An 18,959-nucleotide genomic window follows, 5' to 3' on the forward strand; every position below is an offset into this window, starting at 1 on the left:
CATGCAATTTCATTTAGATGCACGTATCTTCCCTTCTCAAATGTAAACACAAGAAAGCAAAATGTTATTGAAGGCTTTATCACAGTGTTGAAGGGCACTCCTCAAGGCAGCCGTTTTGGGCACTTTGCACTTTGGGCACGCCAACCAAGAAAGGGCATAAATGAACCGCTCGGAACATGCCTGTTTCTGAGAAACATGGTTGAGGGTTCATCTCGCTCTATCACCCTCAGAAAATAAAAGCAGCGGTGCCAAACAGCCATGCTGTTCACTGAGACYTCCCCAAGACAGCATTTGTCCATGCTACAATTCATCATGCAACCCCAGAAAAGGCAAAAAGCAGCATTTTTATGACAGCAATTAATAAATCACAGAAGGGAAAGCAGCAGCACTTCCATAAMAGTCCTCAGCAAGTGAGTTTAAAAAGTATAGACTATCCCGTGTCCTTATTTAAAGCATCGTTGCTTCTCTTTCTCCAAAGAAAACACCTTCCCTAAAAGCTGAATCCAGGTGTTCCTTGCTCACATGACAGTGAAGTTTACCAAACACACCTTTGTAGTTGATAAAAAGGAAAAAGAATCCCTATCCTGATCCGAGTAGCCAAAGCACAGCCACCTGTGCTGCGACATTAGCAAAGGCAGTTATCCTAATTCCAAAGGCACCTAATTAAGTTGGAAAAGCTAAAGGTGGTAGCACATACTACCCCCATGTTCACAGAACAGCGAGGATCGCTTAAAAAATGAATGAAACCAGCCAAAAATGACAAAATTGACTGAAAAAATGCAGAAACTTTCCAAAATAACAGAATTCCCTGAAAAGGTGCAAAGGCTTTCCGAAATGACAGCATTCCCTGAAAAAAAAGTGCAAAGACTTTCCGAAATGACAGAATTCCCTGAAAAAAAGCGCAAAGACTTTCCGTGCCGCCATTCCCAAAACACTTCCTTTCTGCCACAAAGTTGCCCACAAACCAGTGCCCATCCCCTCCGCGCACCCTACAGCTGCCAGGGGATAAACAGGCCGGAGAATCGCCGACGGGATCCCGCATCCGCCGTTCCCGGGAGGCCGGCCACCGCAGGCTCCCGGAGCCGGCAGCGTTCCCGGCGCGGCGCTCCCTACCTCGGCACGTGGTCCCGTTGCCCACGTAGCCCGGCTTGCAGGTGCAGCTGTGGCCCCGCACCGTGTTGGTGCAGATGGCGTTGGCGTCGCAGCTCCGCTCGCCGCCGCCGCACTCGTCGCGCTCTGCAAGACAAGAGGGACCCCGGGGTGAGCGGCTCGCGCGGCGACATCGGCACCCAAGCCAACGCCGGGCCGCTGCGACGGCGGAMCGTGGAGCTTGGTGGAGGAGGCAGCCGTGGGGCCGCTTGGATTACTCCTGCTTTGTCTCCAGGTGACAGGAGGTTATTTAGGGCCAAAAGCAGGCAGAACCACAGGGGAGGCGGCTACGGCGACAAGCCCATGAACGAGGGCTCCGCAGAGGCCTCTTTCACGGGCCTCTTTCGGAGCCACCTTGATGACTAACCTTCACAYGGGCCAATATCAACAGTGATGATCATCACCACCACAAACCCRGGAGAGGGCCCCCCACGAGCACCCCTGAAACGAACCACAGCTCAGCTGCTGGAGCCACTTGCTTAAACACACGCTCAGCTGAATCCCCAGCAACCATAACRTGTTATATTTAGCGTGCACCATTCACACCATAGGACCCCGAATGCCAACCRCGTGCTTGGCCTTCGCGCAGCGACTCCAGCTACCGCCAGAGAGCCACATTTGCTGCCCTTGATTCTTTGCAATGTTTTGCTCTAGTGAAATAGGAGCTAAAAGGTGTTGGGCTACCTGGCTCTGATGGTTTTCCCTTCTTCCTGCAATTACCAGCAGCCTCCCTTATGAGGCAGGGCTGCAAAAAATGAAACCTGCCGCGATTTCCCCCCATTTCTAATTTGTATTTGTTAACATACAAGATGTCGCTGTCCCAAGAACGATAACGGGAACCTCCTCTGCAGGAGGATCTCTTAGTAGCTGCAATCGTGGGAATTGCAGAAGGAATTTTCCCTGGTGTAGACGTGACTATGGAGGAGGTTGCTACAGCCCTAACAAGAGTGAGGAGGCACTGATTTTCCGCCAGGCTACCCAGAACTTTCGTGGCAAACGGAAACACTCCCCGCGACGCCGTCAGCGGTGACTTCCCGTGGATCCCGTCTCCCTCACACGGGAGCAATAGCTCACGGGACCACTTGGTGCTCCCAATATTGGGAAGAGCGGGTAGGAGGGAAGCAGGAGGGAATTTTGTTTAACCTCAACAGGAGGTGGCGAAAAGACTTTTTTTTTTTTTTTTTTCTCCCAGTTCTGAAATCTCTAAACTAAACAGGGAGAAACACAGGTAGCAACCAGAGACTGACCTACAAAAACTCCCGGCAGATGGACAATATTGTAGGATGCAACTCCCTGAMCCAACTCTCACTCCCTTAATCCTCCCTCCTATCCCATTTCAAGGAATAGATACAATTTTTGAAGAGAACCTCAAGTGCAACATGGTGCTTTCCTCACAGACAAGTTGATTTATGCAGTCTCTGAATGTTACTTGCAAAATTTAGTGTTCCTTTCCTGCAGGAAAGCTGGTTGTTGCCACCTACCTCCATGCTTTGAAAAGCCCAGAGAAACCATCAGTTCTGCCATGCCTTTGCTTTCCTCTGTAATAAAATGAGGACATTCTGCCACATTTTTAAGTGTTTAGCCCTACTCTGAAATCCTCACGTTTTAACATTTAAGTTAAATAATGCCCATCCTCTTCTTGGAAGAAACAAAAACTCTAATATTAATCAACTGTCGCTTTACCTTTTCCTTAGTTTTTCTTTCCTGCAAGCAGAGGGAATGGATGCACAAGCAGAGCACATGGATGAAACCCCATTTCACCTTGGAAGGTCTGGATCACCACGCTGGCTTCCCAGCCCCACGTCCCAACCAACGATGCCTTCCCACCTCAGATTTCTCCTCTCTGCCTTCCAGAATTTTCCAGAGCACTCTGGAACTTCTCCAGTGTCCTCAGGAACATCACGTTGCCTGAGCTCAGCCCTGAACCAGGACAACTTAGGGAGCAATTCCTGCAAAGTTTCTCAATGTTTAACCAGCTGCACCCAGAAACCCTRGAAAAGCCCTAAGAAACTGGTCTTTCTAAAAGCAAATACATCACCTTGGTGGCCTTTGCTGTCTAACTACAGTGCTGAGGAACCACAACACGCATCAGCAGTGGGTGCACCCTAGGCACGCACTAAGCAAGGCTTCAGTTTGGAAGAACTAAGGCCTTTAAAGCAAAACCCTTGCAGGAAACCTCTATATGACAAAGCCAAACATAAAGAAGATAAATATATAAAAAGTTAATACATAAAAAGATAAGTTAAGCAGCCAGAAAATAGGTTCGAGTAGGTGGTTAGTTGCATACCTGCCAAATTATAGAAGAACATTTTACATTAYGGGGGGAAAAAAAGACACAGAACAAAACACACAACTTTGTGCAAGCCCCGGGGCAGCACCACTCACCTTCACCTCTGCCAAGGGAGAAGCCCCTATTAAAAGCCAAGCTCTCTAAGCTGCACCTGCACCCCCAGCAAGAACAGAGTAATGGATCCCGAGACACTTCACCTGAGAAGCTACTTCAAACTGAACCAGAACCTCAGCTTTTTAGCAAGGCAGGGGTAGCTCTTCCTGCTAACGAGCTTAAGTACCTGCAGGGGACAACAATTTGGGCTCCTGGCCACCTCAAACAGGCACCATCCCTGCTGCTCCATCCTGAAGCTGCTGGGAGCAGATCACAGCAGGGTGCAGGGGACCCCAAATTCAGCAGCTCCGAGCCCCCAAATTTGTCACATCTTTCATACCCCCATTTGGGGCTAATCTGTCCCCCAGCAGAAGTGGTGCAAGGGGCTTCTGGATGAGGATTTTATCAGCCTGAGCCAGTACACGGTGTATGAATTCACACTGCGTGGCAGAAGCATAATACAAACCACCACATAAATATAATTTGCAGCAACACGTGCAAAGTAAAGAGGATTTGCAACGTGTTTATAGAGACAGATTAAAGAACAACCGCGTTTCTCCTCCTCTTTCAGATGTTCATGAAATGCAGTGTTTGTAAAAGCTCCCAGACACTTCCAAGGATTAGAACCAGGAGAAATGTCAGTACTAAAAAAATTGCCATGTTCTTAAAGTTGYAGGTTACAAACGTCTGCATTTTTAATAATTTTTAATGCAGAATATTTACAATACACACTTTTTCTAGGATAGCAGAGCAAGATAGTCCGTGCTTCTATTTTAGGKACTTATTTCAAGCACATTCTTCAGAGATATGATAGAATTGAGGGCATTTCAGCTCTTCTGTTTGGGTTGTTAGGATTGCATTTGGTCTAAAACACATACTAGAAAATTAAAACCTCAGATTGAAAGCATAAAGCAGGCAACAATAAAGCTAAGAACCACTTGTCCAAAATACATAAAATTGTAGTATCAGGTTGGTTCTCCCTCATACACCTCAATAGCATGTAATGAATGTCAGGGTTATGATGCTAGAAAGGTACTTTTGATAAAGTTTGGTTTAGTAGGTAAATATACTAAGGTAAAATTCATTCATTGATTAATTAGACACCTGGCAACACTTAAGCAACAGCCTTAACTTACACAGGAGAATGTCTTTTCTCCAAATACTTTCAAAAATCCTTTTTCTGGGGATGAAGCAACAACTTGTTGGATGGCATTAGGCTTCAAACATCTCTTTAATAATTGAGACCTTAAAAGCCTATTTTGAGAGATGGGAAATTTGAATGTAGGAGGAATTTTGGAATTAGTGGATTCCAGTGCTGTTCTGAACACGCATTAAGAACTTCCTGCCCCAGAACTAGGACAACTGGAAACAGGCCACGCACGTCAAGCGAGGCACATATGGGAAAATGCAGCACAAAGATATTAAGGCATCAAGAGAAAGAACTRCAGCTACTTTTGAACCCAAACAACTCCGAAAAATGTGCATTTCCCCCTAACTCGGGAGAATTACTGAAACAAACCCRTGTTCATCCGTGCCCGCTGGGAACTTCATTTGTCCAAGCTCACCCTGCCCGATTCTGCGAGGAAACAGGACCAAAGGGCAGGACACAGAGGAGCCAAGTCTCCCATCTCCCTGCAGCTTAATAACACAAAGACTTTACCCTTAACAGCCGCTGGAAAGCTTGAGAAATAGGAGCTACACAAGATGTACAGATTTTAATATGAAAGTGAAATCCTGTCCTAACATATAACATGTAAGACAGTGAACAGCTTCTAGTGTTAAACATCGAATTATTTAGGCCGTGTCCAGAAAGAGTAGATAGATGCTGCCCTTTGCTTATTACTAAGGAACAGCAGGTTTAATTTGATTATAACATTCTGATTGTGCTTGTATTTGCCTAACTGAAGAAAAATCTCTGGAATCTTTCCTTTTGAATAACCAACAAGTATTTCTTTTAGTTTCCTGGAACCAAAAGGGCCCTTGCCTATTTACAACCGAGTTTGCAAAAGGTATCGCTCATATAATCCTTATTTATTATTTTTGTTTAGTTTTTACTATATTGCAATAAGCTAGTCTGCCTAGACCTAGAATTGTCTGGAAACACATGCAAAGAAATAATTGGATTCAAATTCCTAAACTGCCATTTAAAGAGAGATTCTCCAAGGAACAGGAAACTTGTCAGATCCATCCTGACATTTTTAATTATTAGTTGCTGTAGTTAAATCTTTCGCTGCACGGTGAAATCTTTGTAGTCACCTACAAAAAGAGGTGAACAAAAGCAGTGTAATCTTAATGATGTACTTGATTTTAAGATGCCTGGTGTAACCCTGAAAGCCCAAGAAGAAAATGGACTAAAGTCCCTGTGTAAATATGGGAAATAACATCCCCTCTGCTAATAGGATTTGGAAGTTCAGCACCTGACTCAATGGCTGGGTCTATACGTTGCAGTACCTATGGAAAAGGCCACTCTTCCTTCCGCTCCCTGGCCAAGGGCAGGGTCTATCTTGCATTTCCAGTACATAAAGACCTCCCTGTTTCTTGTTGAAAAGGTGACACGATCAAATTCGCACCTGCTATTAAGAATCCCACACGCTCCACTCTTACAGCACATATACAGGCAGAAATAGGAAGAATCCTGGATGACAAAATATAAGACTTCAGTCATCCCAGAAATATTCATAGGACCCTAAACATGTCATGAGCCAATTACTAGGGTGGYTTTTTTACTCCTTTTACCTCAATTTAGCCTACAAAAACTTAAGCTGTAAAGTGCACTGAGTTGAAACTACCTTTTACAATAGTCGGGGCAGAAGCACTTGCTATTAAATTTCAGCCATCTCCCCTTTTCAGTATTCAGGTCAGTTCACAATTCCGGTTTGTGTCTCCACGCAGCACTGCTTTAACTCTCCCTTTCCCCATTTCAAGTCCCGTGCAGTAACAAATACAGAAGCCAAATAAAAAATTGAAATCTTTTATCAGGGTTATGTAAATGGCCCATTTCTTTTTTCCTTTTCATACCGGGTGCTCAGTTATGTGAATAAACCCAAGGTGTAAATGTGGGACTTGGGTTCTGCTCCAACACCAGAACCCCCAGGTACCCACACACTGAGATGTTGGGTGGTGGGAACACGAGCCCCTTTGGCTGCTTGGTATTTTATTTACAGGACAGGCACCCTGAAGAGCGCGGGCCCTGGGATACACCAGGGTGCACAATTCCATAGCTCCAAGGAAATCCAGGCTATCGAGCCTCCTCTTGTGTTGAAGCAACCACAGATTCGGGGGCCGAACRCACCACAAACAGGCCCAGTGCTCAAGACACCAGAAATGCATGGACTCAGGGAATGGCCTCATCCTGTTTTTCATTGCATCCTAATCCTGTTTTTCACTGCGTTCCCGAGGCCTTTCCCAGGGGATCTCGTATTCCGCTCCTCTCCGACCGCAGCTGCAGAGCGAGCTGGTGTTTTCAGACAGCAACCCGCAACACTTCCAAGATCTCTCCCCTGCATGGTAATGGCTAATTGAGAGCATTTGTACATATACCTCCCATTATTTTTCTCCAGGGAAAGGTACTTTATCTCCGGTTCTCTGTTCTGCCTCACTACTTGATCAAAAAAAGGCACTAATGGCACCTATTTGAATTTCCACGAGCGAAGCTCACCGAGCAGCGCTGAGGAAATTCTAAGTTGTCACAATAAACATGTTTACTTTGGGCCAAATCAAGATGCATAAGAGGGAGCCTTGCAGAGGGAAACACTGCGTTTGCTCCCTGCCAACACAGGGAAAGGAGCAGTAAAGAGATTAAGCRGAGCTCTTGCGAGCACAGTATACAATATTTGCACATATATCTTAAGTGCCTATACAAAAATTTTAGGAAGAAGGAAGGAGAGGCATTTCTTTTTAGTGTTTTCTGAACACGATACTAAAAAGAAGGGAAACAAGAAGGCAAAAGAAAAAGGGGCAGTCAGAAGGAAGAGACTTTGGAAAACTGAGGCTTAAAGCAAAGACACATCGGAGCCTCCTAGGGAGCTTCCCAAAGTTGGACTAAGCAAACAGATGGGAACTGGGTCAAACATCTGAAAATCCCGGAGTCACTGGGAGCAAACCATTATTTTCTCTGCACTTTGTACTTCATTTCCCTCCTCTTTTCACGTGTCGGAGCTGAAAGGATGTGTCAGGTTAGTAAGGAATATAAAACTCACCATGTTAATACAAAAAATAGCTACTACATCATTTGGCCTAAGAGTCACAGCATCAAGGCTTTTTTTTGCCCTGAATTGCCATGTTGTACCTGTCAATATATGTCAATACTTTTGGGATGTTCTGTATGAAAATTTCAGAAGGCACCCTATATAAATGCACCTTTTATAAGGGACAGTCTTGTAATAAAACGGAGCTGCACCTGATGTGCTCTCCTTTTAAGCTGCCTGCTGGGCTGCAGTTCTGGGGAGTTCTTTGAAAACCCAATTATTCATTTTTGGATCCATTACTGTCCCATTTTCCATATGCTTAAAATGGATCTTCAGAAACAAAGCTGTTTGTAAGCAATGTGCACAAGGACAGTTTGGACATGCCACCAAATTTGGGGTGCAAGGGTGGCAATGAGCCCCCAAATTCAATTCAGCCCACTCCTAGGAAAGAAAACGAAACAGATTCAGGAGTTTGGAGAAGACTGTCSGCTTAAACATGCAAACAAAAAATTCCACTGTGGAAGAAACCTCATTTTGCTCTCAGAAAAGCTCTTTTGTCRTCTTAGCGCTTTGAAGACTGGGCCCATTCATGTCATCAAAAGCACCAACTCTGGCCAGGGCAGCTCCTYGCTGAGGAGCTTTGGGAGGCTTCGGGAGGGAGGCTGAACCCCAGGGACATCAGATGATCTTTCAAAGCTAAAACTAAGYGTTAAGGACTGCCCATTTGCCATGCCAAGGCATCCAAGGAATTGCCAAATTGAACGGGAATAGAGTGTGGATGAACTCCAGGGCCAGCCCTAGGGAGCAGAATCTGTCGCCCGCTACACCAAGTCTTGCSCAGGGGAAGGGAACAGGGAGCTCCACTAATGAAACACAGCATCATATAAAACTATTTTTATAAGTTAAGCAGTATCTGCAACTAAGGCAAGGCCACAAAGGAGCAAAAATGATTCACAAAGTTGGCATAAATGTTGTACTGTACACACAGAGGGACGTAGCAGCAATGAAGATTGAAGAACTAGGCTCATTTGCAAGATCTAAGATGGCTTAAAGGTGTCTCCTTATTGGATTGATAAGCCAAAATCATCAAATTTTATGCACTAGAGATTCATAGCAAACTGGTTGGCCTGTTGTTTCTATCACACACTCTTCCTKCCTCCTGGAAGCCATAAGAAATGCCAGATACTGCAAGGCCAAATAGCCCAYGGCCTTGAGGAGCAAAGGGTTGAGCCCAAGTCTCTATTGGAAGCTCCTCCTGTTCTGAGCTCTTCCTGAATTACGACACACACCACCAGATTTGCAAAGGGAAGGCACTAAGAAATWAGGTCTTCTCCAATTTCATCCCCCAAAGTAATCATTATGATAGGAATCCTACCTAATTAGTGAAGCAGCGAGGCATCGGACATTTCTGAGACCCTTTCCACGGCCTTTGGCTTGAGCCAAATGGTCAATGCAGCTGACTTCAAGTGTCATCTGGAGTTAGACCCACCAAAACAAGGCCCAGAACCCCAGCTGCTTATTCTRTGTTGACCTGACTCATTTTCAAGTGCGGAGTGTCCACATTTCCCTAAGCAGTTCCTGCCGTACTTGACACAGCAATGGAGCAGACAATCTCATAACAGTGACCATCAAGTCTTGAAACTCAACTCAAGGTACCACACACAGGGAACTGTTAAACACTTCCAGATGGATCAGAGTGGTAGGTCACTAACAATGAAAGGCATTGGATAACAAGCACTTCTAGAAAAGTTCTCAAATTCTTTATATCATAGGAGATCTTGTCTAGCAGTTGCCACTGCCTAACTTGGTTGCATGACCGTTATATCTTAAGAACCAGGTTTATTTTGCTTCTGTGTTTTGCAAAAGCTGAAAGAAAATAATCACATTTGGTAGCCAAAATAAAAAAAAGCCCCTAAAGCAATATGGTCCTGATTTATTTATGCAGCCATATAACTTAATAAAAAAAGAACATGCTGCTTTTTATCCACGAAATTGGGAAAGTTYCGTATTTCACGTTGATGATGGGAACCTCCATCTTTCAGGCATTTTCAGCCCGAAAAGAGCTGGAGGTTTTTGGACTTTCAGAATCACCAACAGGACCCTTTGAACACAATTTAAGCCAATATTTCCAAGTATTTTGACAAACTTACACAGAGAAAATGTCAGAAGAGCTTCCAGAGACTGCCTCCTTTTCCAGCACTCCATGACGCTTCGACTTCCACATAAAACACATCCCAAAAAGAAAGCCAGGCCCCATTTCAATCCCGCACAACAGACTACGAGAGCTACTGCAATATATTAAGGCAGAATCACGTGTCCATCTGCTGGGGCAAGAACACATGAAATCCCAGGGAAGGTTTTGCAGCCCGTTCAAGTCCAATGAGGACAGGGCACACATGATTCCTTTGCACCTGATAAAGGTGCAACAAAAAGGCTCACAGGGTGTTGGACCAGGAGTTACAGGTGATACCAAAGTCACACGGGCTCCGGAGACGTTTCCTGATGACACAGCCACCCAGAGCAGAGCTGGTAGGTTCTCCTGCAGGCCTAAGTGCCCTTTAGCACCCTTTGCCCAAGCATCAAGTGAAGCAAATGCTGTCAAAAGGACAGACCCCCATATAGCTAAAGACCCAGGGTAGGAAYGGGCTGTTGCTTTTTACCCAAGTAAAGCTAATGGACATGCCACGGTTAGGGCAACAAGTAAATTAGTGTGTGTTGACCAAGATGCTTAAAAGGGGATGTCCACAGATGGGTTTGTAACAAATATTTAAACTTCATATTTAATATAAATTAAATTTAATATAAATTTACTATTTAAACTGAATTACCTTCCTCAAAGTGTCTAACCAGGGCAGACACATTTATGTGGGCCTGGTAGCCTGGCCTTGGGTTTWCTCCTTTAGCCTTGCAAAAATACCATGATATTGGTGAAAGGTTACGTAGCCATCACRTTATTTTAGCTCTTGAGGAGCGTGGCATCCTCCACGTAGATAACAGTGCACCCAGTGAGACTCAGGAAATTGGGTTAAGTGACAAAAATCACAAGGAAAGCACAAGGCTTCAGCAGGGGGATGACAATGCTCGACTAGAAAACACGAGCTACAAGTCACAAGAGGAAGGCAGACACGAGCCCCAAGCTCTGGTGAACTTAGAAGAGTTGTCTTCTCTCCTTCCAACTAAAAGCAACATCAACACTCACACGGCCACAGAGGTCAAACAGGCCGGCAGCATCCCCAAAGAACAGAAGTATGTTCTGCCTTCCCCTTTTAACATCTGTATTTTCCATGCTTTCCCACTACAAAATAATCCCTAAGGAAAAACACCATGAGATTCTCCTGTTTTTTCGCTTGCTCCTTCAGGAGAGCAACCAGGAGTGCAGCTTCCACGGCACTGCTAGGCTTGCAGAGCAAGCTGGCTGCAGCAGCACGTCATTCCTGACAATCCTGTAATTTGCTGTTGGCTGCCTTGCACACAAGCAGGTTTTGAGTTGGAGGCTCCACCAGAGGGAAATTCCCTCTATATTTAACATCAAGGTGAAACAGCAGCTGGAGAGCCCTTTTTATTCCACGCTAAGTGAAAATCTGAAGTGCAACATGTGTCTAAAGCCTGTACTTTTTGCTATATATTTTGCATCTCCTCAGGTCTGCAGTAACGTTCCCTGAGCTCCCAGCTCTTCCAAAGAATTTCTCTTGGACTGTTYTTCCCCAATAATCTCGTGTCTAGCCCTTTGGCCAGCTATGCCCCTCATTTTCCTTAAGGAAGCAGCGTGTTCCTGGGCTTCAGGAGACTCTCCCTTGGGTTTATCCAGCTGTTTGGGGGCTAATCCTCAGTTTTGCAGCTCCCTGCTGGCTCCTACAACCCCATCCTAAAGGTGTTTTGTGTCTTTACTTGCCTATTTCTTACCAAAAGGACAAAATTGCCCCAGTCTCCTCTGCCCCGTGGCAGCCTGCAGGCAGCGGGAGGAAAGCCTGCAATAAAACTGCAATAGTTTTGATRAGGAGCAGCTCTTGAGTGTCTTGCACGTGAGGGGCTCAAACCCAATTACCATCACCCCGACCAGCCTCGTGCGTGTCACTTTTGTGAGGCAGGTGACAAATGCCAGCTCCTTTCTACAACAGAGGACATCAGAGGAGAGCTGCGTGTCCCCAAAGGGCCCCAGAGCRTCTTACCTGGTACAAGGACCAGCCCTAAATTAGGATTACAGTCACTAAATAGCTCCCACAGGAGACCACAGGCCTTTTGATTCTTTGCTGCTCCTCGGAAGAGCTGAGCACACAGACAAGGCCTGTGGCATCACAGTGAGAAATTCCCCACGGAAAATCTGCTGCCAGCAGCTCTCGTACACAGACTTCACGGCAGCTAGGAGCCTTCTAGCCCATTTCTTGCATACAGCCATGGTTAAACATGAATACTACTGTGAAAAGAGCAAAAAGTGATTGTATTTTTTTATACCAACCTGACCCTGCATCCTGGTGATGGCCTGATGATCRTGAGAGAGAAAAGAAAACGCTTGGCATCCTAAAACATAATCAGAGGTGAATGACACAGAACCGGCCCTGGCCATCTGGGAAAAGTGCCTGGCCACCTGGGAAAAGTGCTGCCGAGCATATTCCAGCTGCAGTGCTCCTCTGGAATTTTGCTAGCCCAAACACCGGTAGGGAAGTGATACATTTAGACCATCTGGGAAAAAACAGTTGCTTCTGGACCCAAAGTAATCGGGATCACAAAAGAACGGTGATAATTTGTGGTTCACAGATCTGTTTTACCTTCTCTTTCTGAGCAGCTGATGGAGAACTGCATATTTTAGGCTGGTTCCCTCTGAAATGCTCCCGTGGCAATACTGAAGCCAGTGCATTTGTGTTGTGAAAATAAACCCTTCCAAAGTGAAGGGGTTATTCTGCTGTAAGGGTCCCTTGCTTGAGAGGGCGCAGGCGCAACGTCAGTTGATTAATAACAAGAATAACAACAACAATAATAACAATAATTAAGCTCTCAATAGATCATTAGCTACAACAAGATGACCACCTCAGCCTGGGAAAGAGCCTCTCCTTTTCTGTCGAGGCTGGAAGGGATTCCCTGTGTTGATAATCAGGATCAGCACGATAACCACTGGGCCAAGCACTGAAATAAAACCGGACTAAAAGGTGATAAAGCAGCACTAAGAGATATGGGAAACRGGCTCCTTTTGAGCTACACACAGGGGAGCAAATGCCACGCTCATGCTCCAAGCAGCTGCTTTCATGTGCCCATAGGAAAAGCCAGGGTAGGACAAAGCCATGAAATGTTATATATTACAGTGCCAGGAATCTTAGATTCTCCTTTAAAGGGGCTACTCAGTAACCAAAAGAGCTGAATTTTAAAAACTGAGGTAACACTGAGGTGCCCAAAGAACAAATAAATATAAATTGATTGGAATGAACAAGGACAGAATATTTAACATTATTTTCAATGAAATATTTCATTGAAATACCTTCATACTTCACAGCGACAACTGAACATAGGAAAAACACAAGGATGTGTCTGCAACAGCAACTATAAATCTTACTGAGTTCTACATATTTTTCAGTTATTATAAAAGAAAAATGAGACGGCACTTGGAAAGCAGGGGAGAACTGGGAGCATTGTTATCAGCTCTGATTCACAAGTGTCTAGAAACTACAGACAAATATAGACAACATCATGACATAGTGCCTGAAAAACTGATATTTCACTGGGGCTCAACTGCTCCTCCTCCTCCTCCTCCCCTGCTGCAGGAAACCCCAGGCCAAGCAGGGACATTTGAGCAGCTACACAGAGAAAAYAGAAGGGGAGCAGCAGTTTACATAAGTTGATAGAAGTAAAAATCACCATAAAGTTCCCTATAAAATCAACTGACTCGCAAAAAAAAAAAATTAACATGCTCACTGCACTCCTGTCTAAAAATGATCTTGAAGGATTCAGATGCAAACATCTTAAGATTACAACTATTACTGTTGCTGTTACTGTAAAATCCTCCAGCTCTTATTCTCACTCTGTTGCTTTTAATGGATCAGTTTAAATTGCAATAAGCTCACTTAGTTTAACCAGACGAGATTTCGTAACCACCTATCTTCCAGACTTGATTTTATTAATATCTGTTAAATAATCTCATCTTTCTACCAGGGCTTAAARTCCAAAGAGATTGAAAATAACATATTGTAGCCAATTGAAATTATACCAACAAACAGCATTCAGAGGATATAAACAGAGAGCAGCAATTCTCCTCCTCTTTGTACACCATGAAAGTGATAAAAATGATTACTTTTCAGATCACTAWAATATTCATGTATCTACTTAACTTTCCTCCTTGGAAGGTCCCATTTGTTCTCTTTAGAGAAAGGAATAAAACGATTTAAAAGATAATGATTATTCAGTACTTGCAAGAAAATGAATAGTGGCTACGACAAAGGTATACAGAAAGAGTAAAAGACAGAAAATTCTCTTTGACGCTAGAAAACCCTACTTGCTTGATGCAATTAAAAGGAAAAACACCAGAATGGGCCACCCATCTTACAGAGCACATTTAGCTGATGAATGTTTCAGAGAGGATTGYGTTTAAGAACAATAATATTCAAAATAGGGCCTCTTATGTACATGAACAACAGAAGCTGGGATTTAATTAGGAACATATTGCCAGGGCCCAGGGCAAAAATGAGCTTTAGATGAAGCCAAGGAAAGAGAAGCTTCATATCATGTACGGTAGGTGYGTGGAGGACGACAAGGCAACGCACTGGGCTCTCCTGCTGCTTCCAGGGGGCTTAGCTCCAATAAAGCACGGCACTCACCTATAATTACTCCCAAAGTGGGCACTGAGGAAGGGAAAAGGGCTTCAGAGATGGGAGGCAGTGAAAAAAGGGATTTTTGTTGATCGTTTTGCTCTAGAAAGGGCTCGTGTRCTCAGGTGGAATACAAATATTTCATGTAATCGAACAAAAAACTCGAGTGTTTTTGAGCCCAGCAAATAACTGCGCTGAGTTCAAGTCTCTCGTGAAACACAAATGAYTGTTCTGCTCTCCACAAAGCTCCTCCTAAATACCCACCTTGTTTCTAAAGGGTAAATCATATTGAGCTGTSATATAATGAGTTGTGATATAACAAACACAGCATTAACTATTCTTTAGGTTGCCTTTCTTATATTGCAAGTCTGGTTTCTGCAAAGAGGAATATCTTTAATTCCAGAGATTCATAACAATAACAGACAGAAAGAGCATAGAAGTAAGGTCAAAAGCTCCACTGAAAGTGTCATAATTTATAGCTTCAAAAAAAAAAAACTACTCTAGATTTATATTCTTAAGATTTAATGGAAGAGAAAAAAAGCAGAAGTAGCTTTGAACTGCAAAAAAAAAAAAAAAAAATAAAAAAATCCCCAAACTTTCTCTCATCCAATTTCTCATGGTACAAATTTATTTCAAGGTTTGCTGCTTTATTCAAGAATGTCACAATTTTGACAGCCTCTGTGCAGAAAGCAGCTTGCATTTCAAGCTAAATCCGTTTAGAGAAAAAACACTCGAGATATTAAAGACTAAAATCTGAACTATCTTCGTCCCAGCTGTTTATGGGCTAATGCCCATAATCATCACTTAAACTTGCTCAATGTCGACTCCCATGTATCACATAAGAAGAAGAAACAGGGCAACTGAGAGCTAAAGAGGGTCTAAAATACATATACAGTAYGAAGCCCTTTTGCAGATGTGCTGACAAGTGGCTATCCAAATAAACATYCATGTAAGGAGGGAAATTTAAAACTTTCCTAATATTCTGCAGGCTCRGCTACAGAATACTGTTATATTCCATTTTTATTTCGTTATTTTAACATACAAAGCATTTTTTTTACCTGAAGAGCCAACACGTGTTGCCTGCAGTTCACATCCCAGAGCCACCAGCATCTCAGCAGCTTTCAAAAGCTTTTCCGACGACTTGAGTGCTACTTAAGCCTTGCCCAGGCTTTCAGCACGGGTCTATTTTGATACTGCCTTGATTCAGTTCGTCAAGCCTGAGYTGTTGGGAGCTGCATCAAGCTAAGGCAACAGGCAGAGCGGCTTCTTGTTTTGGTAACGTGTTGTCCTTAAACCATCTGGTGCTGGAAAACCAGCACAACTGCGACAAGCTGCACCCGAGTACTCAAAGCAGCCCAGAAAATGTCTTGCAGGAGCCATCTGAGTGTACTCACGTGCCAAGCACGTCAAGCACTTTACCTTCCTGCAGCATTAATTGCTATATGTCATTCTACTTGGGTAATCTGGTTTAAATCAAACACCATTGGTTAATCCTGTTAGGACTTGCACAGCTAGGTTGGACAGTAAAGGTAATCAGCCCCTTTAAAATAACRTTAAAAAATAAATCTCTTTATGAAAGCCAGAAAAACAGTCAGGTAATGGTTGCACATGCCAGAAATGGCCTGAACTCATTTCGTTACTGACTCCATTATCTCAATTTTGCCAGTGCAAAAAACCAAAACCCACAAAGGGCAATAGCTGCCCTTGGTCCCTAACCCAATTTGTGGATCCTGCCAAGCAGGCTAATGGCATAGCTTATTTTTAATGAATCCACAATCTTAGAGCAACAAATCCAAAGCAACAGAGATGTAAAAGGAGGCTTACTACCAGAATCCAATCACTTTTAGAAGTTAGATATCAAACAGTGGTAATGCCTTAAGTCTCTGCAGCTGATGGCTTCTCCACTCTTAGCAATGAAGAAGCCTGTTCCATGTCTAGAAGCACCATCCAGGATATTCAGGACGCAGAATATAGGTTGTAGATTCTTAATCAGTCAGAGCTGGTTCTAAGTTTTAGCAATACAAGACGGCACAAGGCCACTTTGTCACCCTTAAAAATAGTCCTTAAGGAATGCAGCGACCCCGAGACAAAATGCACTTGTCTGTATATTCATTTTGCTCTGACACCACTGCAGAGAGCCAACTCCCAGGCTGTGTGATGGCTGCTCCTGTGTCCCAGCAGCTAMCAATTCCTTTCCTTTTTATTTTAGGCCTTTAACTTCTTTCTTTCCAAAACCCCAGTCAATGGCTGAATTCTAGCAGCAGCCAACAAGCAACTATGAAAAACGCAAAGGAACCTGTGGCAGCAGATGACAACTCCCACGTCTCTCATCTGAGCTTGCAACAGCTGAAGAAAACATATCTGTCCTGGTGTACAATAGCTGAGTAAGATGGTGTTTTTTCTTATTCTATTATCTAGGGCATCTGTATGCTGCAAGGGCACAAAGTTGGGGTTTTGTTTGAGTTTTCTTATGTTCATTTTGGGTTTTTTTGGTCCCATGGGATTTGTCCAATTCTTAAAAGCATGTAAAGAGAAGAAGCAGAGTAAATTTAAGCTTTGCCCAGAGTAGCTTCCACCTGCCCGTGCAACCAGCTGCATTATCTGGTGGCTGAACGTGATGGCTTTGGGGACGCCTCTGCCTTATGGCCGGGCCCCATGTAGGGCCTATTTGAGATGCAGTTCAGAGCAGGACTTGGGCTCCAGCGACGAGAGGGCAGCTCGGCCCCTTTGCAGCAGGCAGACACCCCGGAGAATAACGATACCAACAGCTTTAAAGAAATTCYATGCCTGCAAAACTAGCACAGAGGGTAAATGTTGGCTTCAGTGGGATAGTTCAGCACAAGAGACAGAAAATTTGGTGCAACTGGAACATACTACAGAAAGGAAAACCTGGACTACACAGAATCTTGCAGCACCTTGCAGCACAGAAGCTCTGCTTTGCCACGATTAAATTGGAATATAAAAAAATATATATTTTACTTATATGGGTCATTAAGATCTCTCCCCGGGGCCATCCTCATCCCTGCCTCGTTAGCCCTGTTTTCCGACCGCTTCTRCTGTCATCAGCCATGACGGGCAAGTTCAGCTCAGCCCAGACTCCTGATTATCGCAGCCTAACAGCAGGCAACTCTATTTGCTAAATGTGAACTTCCCTGCTTCGTTCTGAAAAGAAATAATAAGAAAAGGAGGTAGATTAATCTAGGAGGAACACGTGGCTTGCAATACCGAGCCACTCGTTTGTCCCACTTCTCAGAAATTATCTTGGGGAGACGTTTATTTCAGACAGTTATTTTGACAGACACAGTTATTCTGGACAGAACCACAAATTCTGGCTTCAGGTAATTATATACAATCATATAACTACATCGGTTTTTATTTTTCCCTAACACCAAGCTTTCTCTGTCCTGAAGCACAGCTAGGAGGCAAAAAGCCTACTGAAGATAGCAGGAAAATATTAACTACAAAGCAGTAGATCAAAGCATCTCTTTTCCTCCCTGCCTGCCCTATTCCCAAAGGCTGCTTTTCTTCAGGACCCAGCGAGTCTGCTCGCTGGCTGCTGCTCCTCCAAATTCATTAAAATTATTTCACAAACATCATTATTTTCCCCTTGAAATATTTCCCGTAAGATCCCTGTTCATGGACAGGGAATCCTCTAAAAGCAGGGGGAAAAGCAGCACAGACCACCCCATGCTGGACATCCTCATGGCAAGAGAAATTCTGCTCCCCATCTCCCATCCTTTGGCCCTTGTTTCTTGTGTTTCCCACCTCTGGGAAGCTGTGGGAGCAGCGAAGCAGGAGCAGAGACCCCTCCCAGGCCCCACAAGTCCCAGTTCACATCAGACACCAGGTGCCTGTCACCGAATGAGGGTCCCAAGGTCTCCCCAATAGCTAAGATCGCCCAGAAGGAGATTCTTTGATAGCTCGTATACAGTAGCTCATGCTCACGAGTCARTAGTAGTTAATAAAATATTAGATTTCGCCCAATCAATATGTACACATTCATGAAATATTCAGCACAAATGAAAAATGAGATCCTAGAAGTGAGACAGTGCTAAAATATTGTCTAGTTGACTGTAAAACACACACACACTTCAATTAAAAAGGAGAAACCAAGAAACCAAAACGTGTCATTCATATTTCTCACTGTCAGAAAAGCAAGTCACACATAAGTGCAATCAACCCAACAGAAATTCTTCTACTGATGTTAACAAGCTCTGTGTAATTCTTTTGTCTCAGAAACAAAGGATTTGGTATTGCAAATCTCAAAGCCAAGCAGCCAAGGCAAAGATCCAAACCTGAACCAGCCGAGCGCTCCCCGTCTTGCGGATTTGTCAGCAGTTCCTCAGCAGGCCAGTCCCATCCACGGGGACACACTGCAGTTCAGGAGGAAAATCCCAAGTTGCCTGTTCCCCACCAGGATGCTCTAGTCATTATTGCAAGCAGACA

General features: G+C 44.1%; 1 protein-coding gene across 1 annotated transcript in view; it reads right to left on the minus strand.

Moving 5' to 3' along the window:
• NELL1 (neural EGFL like 1) overlaps window positions 1-18,959 on the minus strand; it is a 196,264-nt gene that overhangs the window by 71,533 nt on the left and 105,772 nt on the right. Inside the window, exon 17 of the mRNA XM_026041104.1 lies at window positions 1,114-1,236. Within this exon, the coding sequence (XP_025896889.1) occupies window positions 1,114-1,236 (123 nt within the window). The remainder of the gene's footprint in view (window positions 1-1,113; window positions 1,237-18,959) is intronic.

Source organism: Nothoprocta perdicaria, unplaced genomic scaffold (genome assembly GCF_003342845.1).
Source record: "Nothoprocta perdicaria isolate Ctin4 unplaced genomic scaffold, notPer1 scaffold_28, whole genome shotgun sequence".
NCBI lineage: Eukaryota > Metazoa > Chordata > Aves > Tinamiformes > Tinamidae > Nothoprocta > Nothoprocta perdicaria.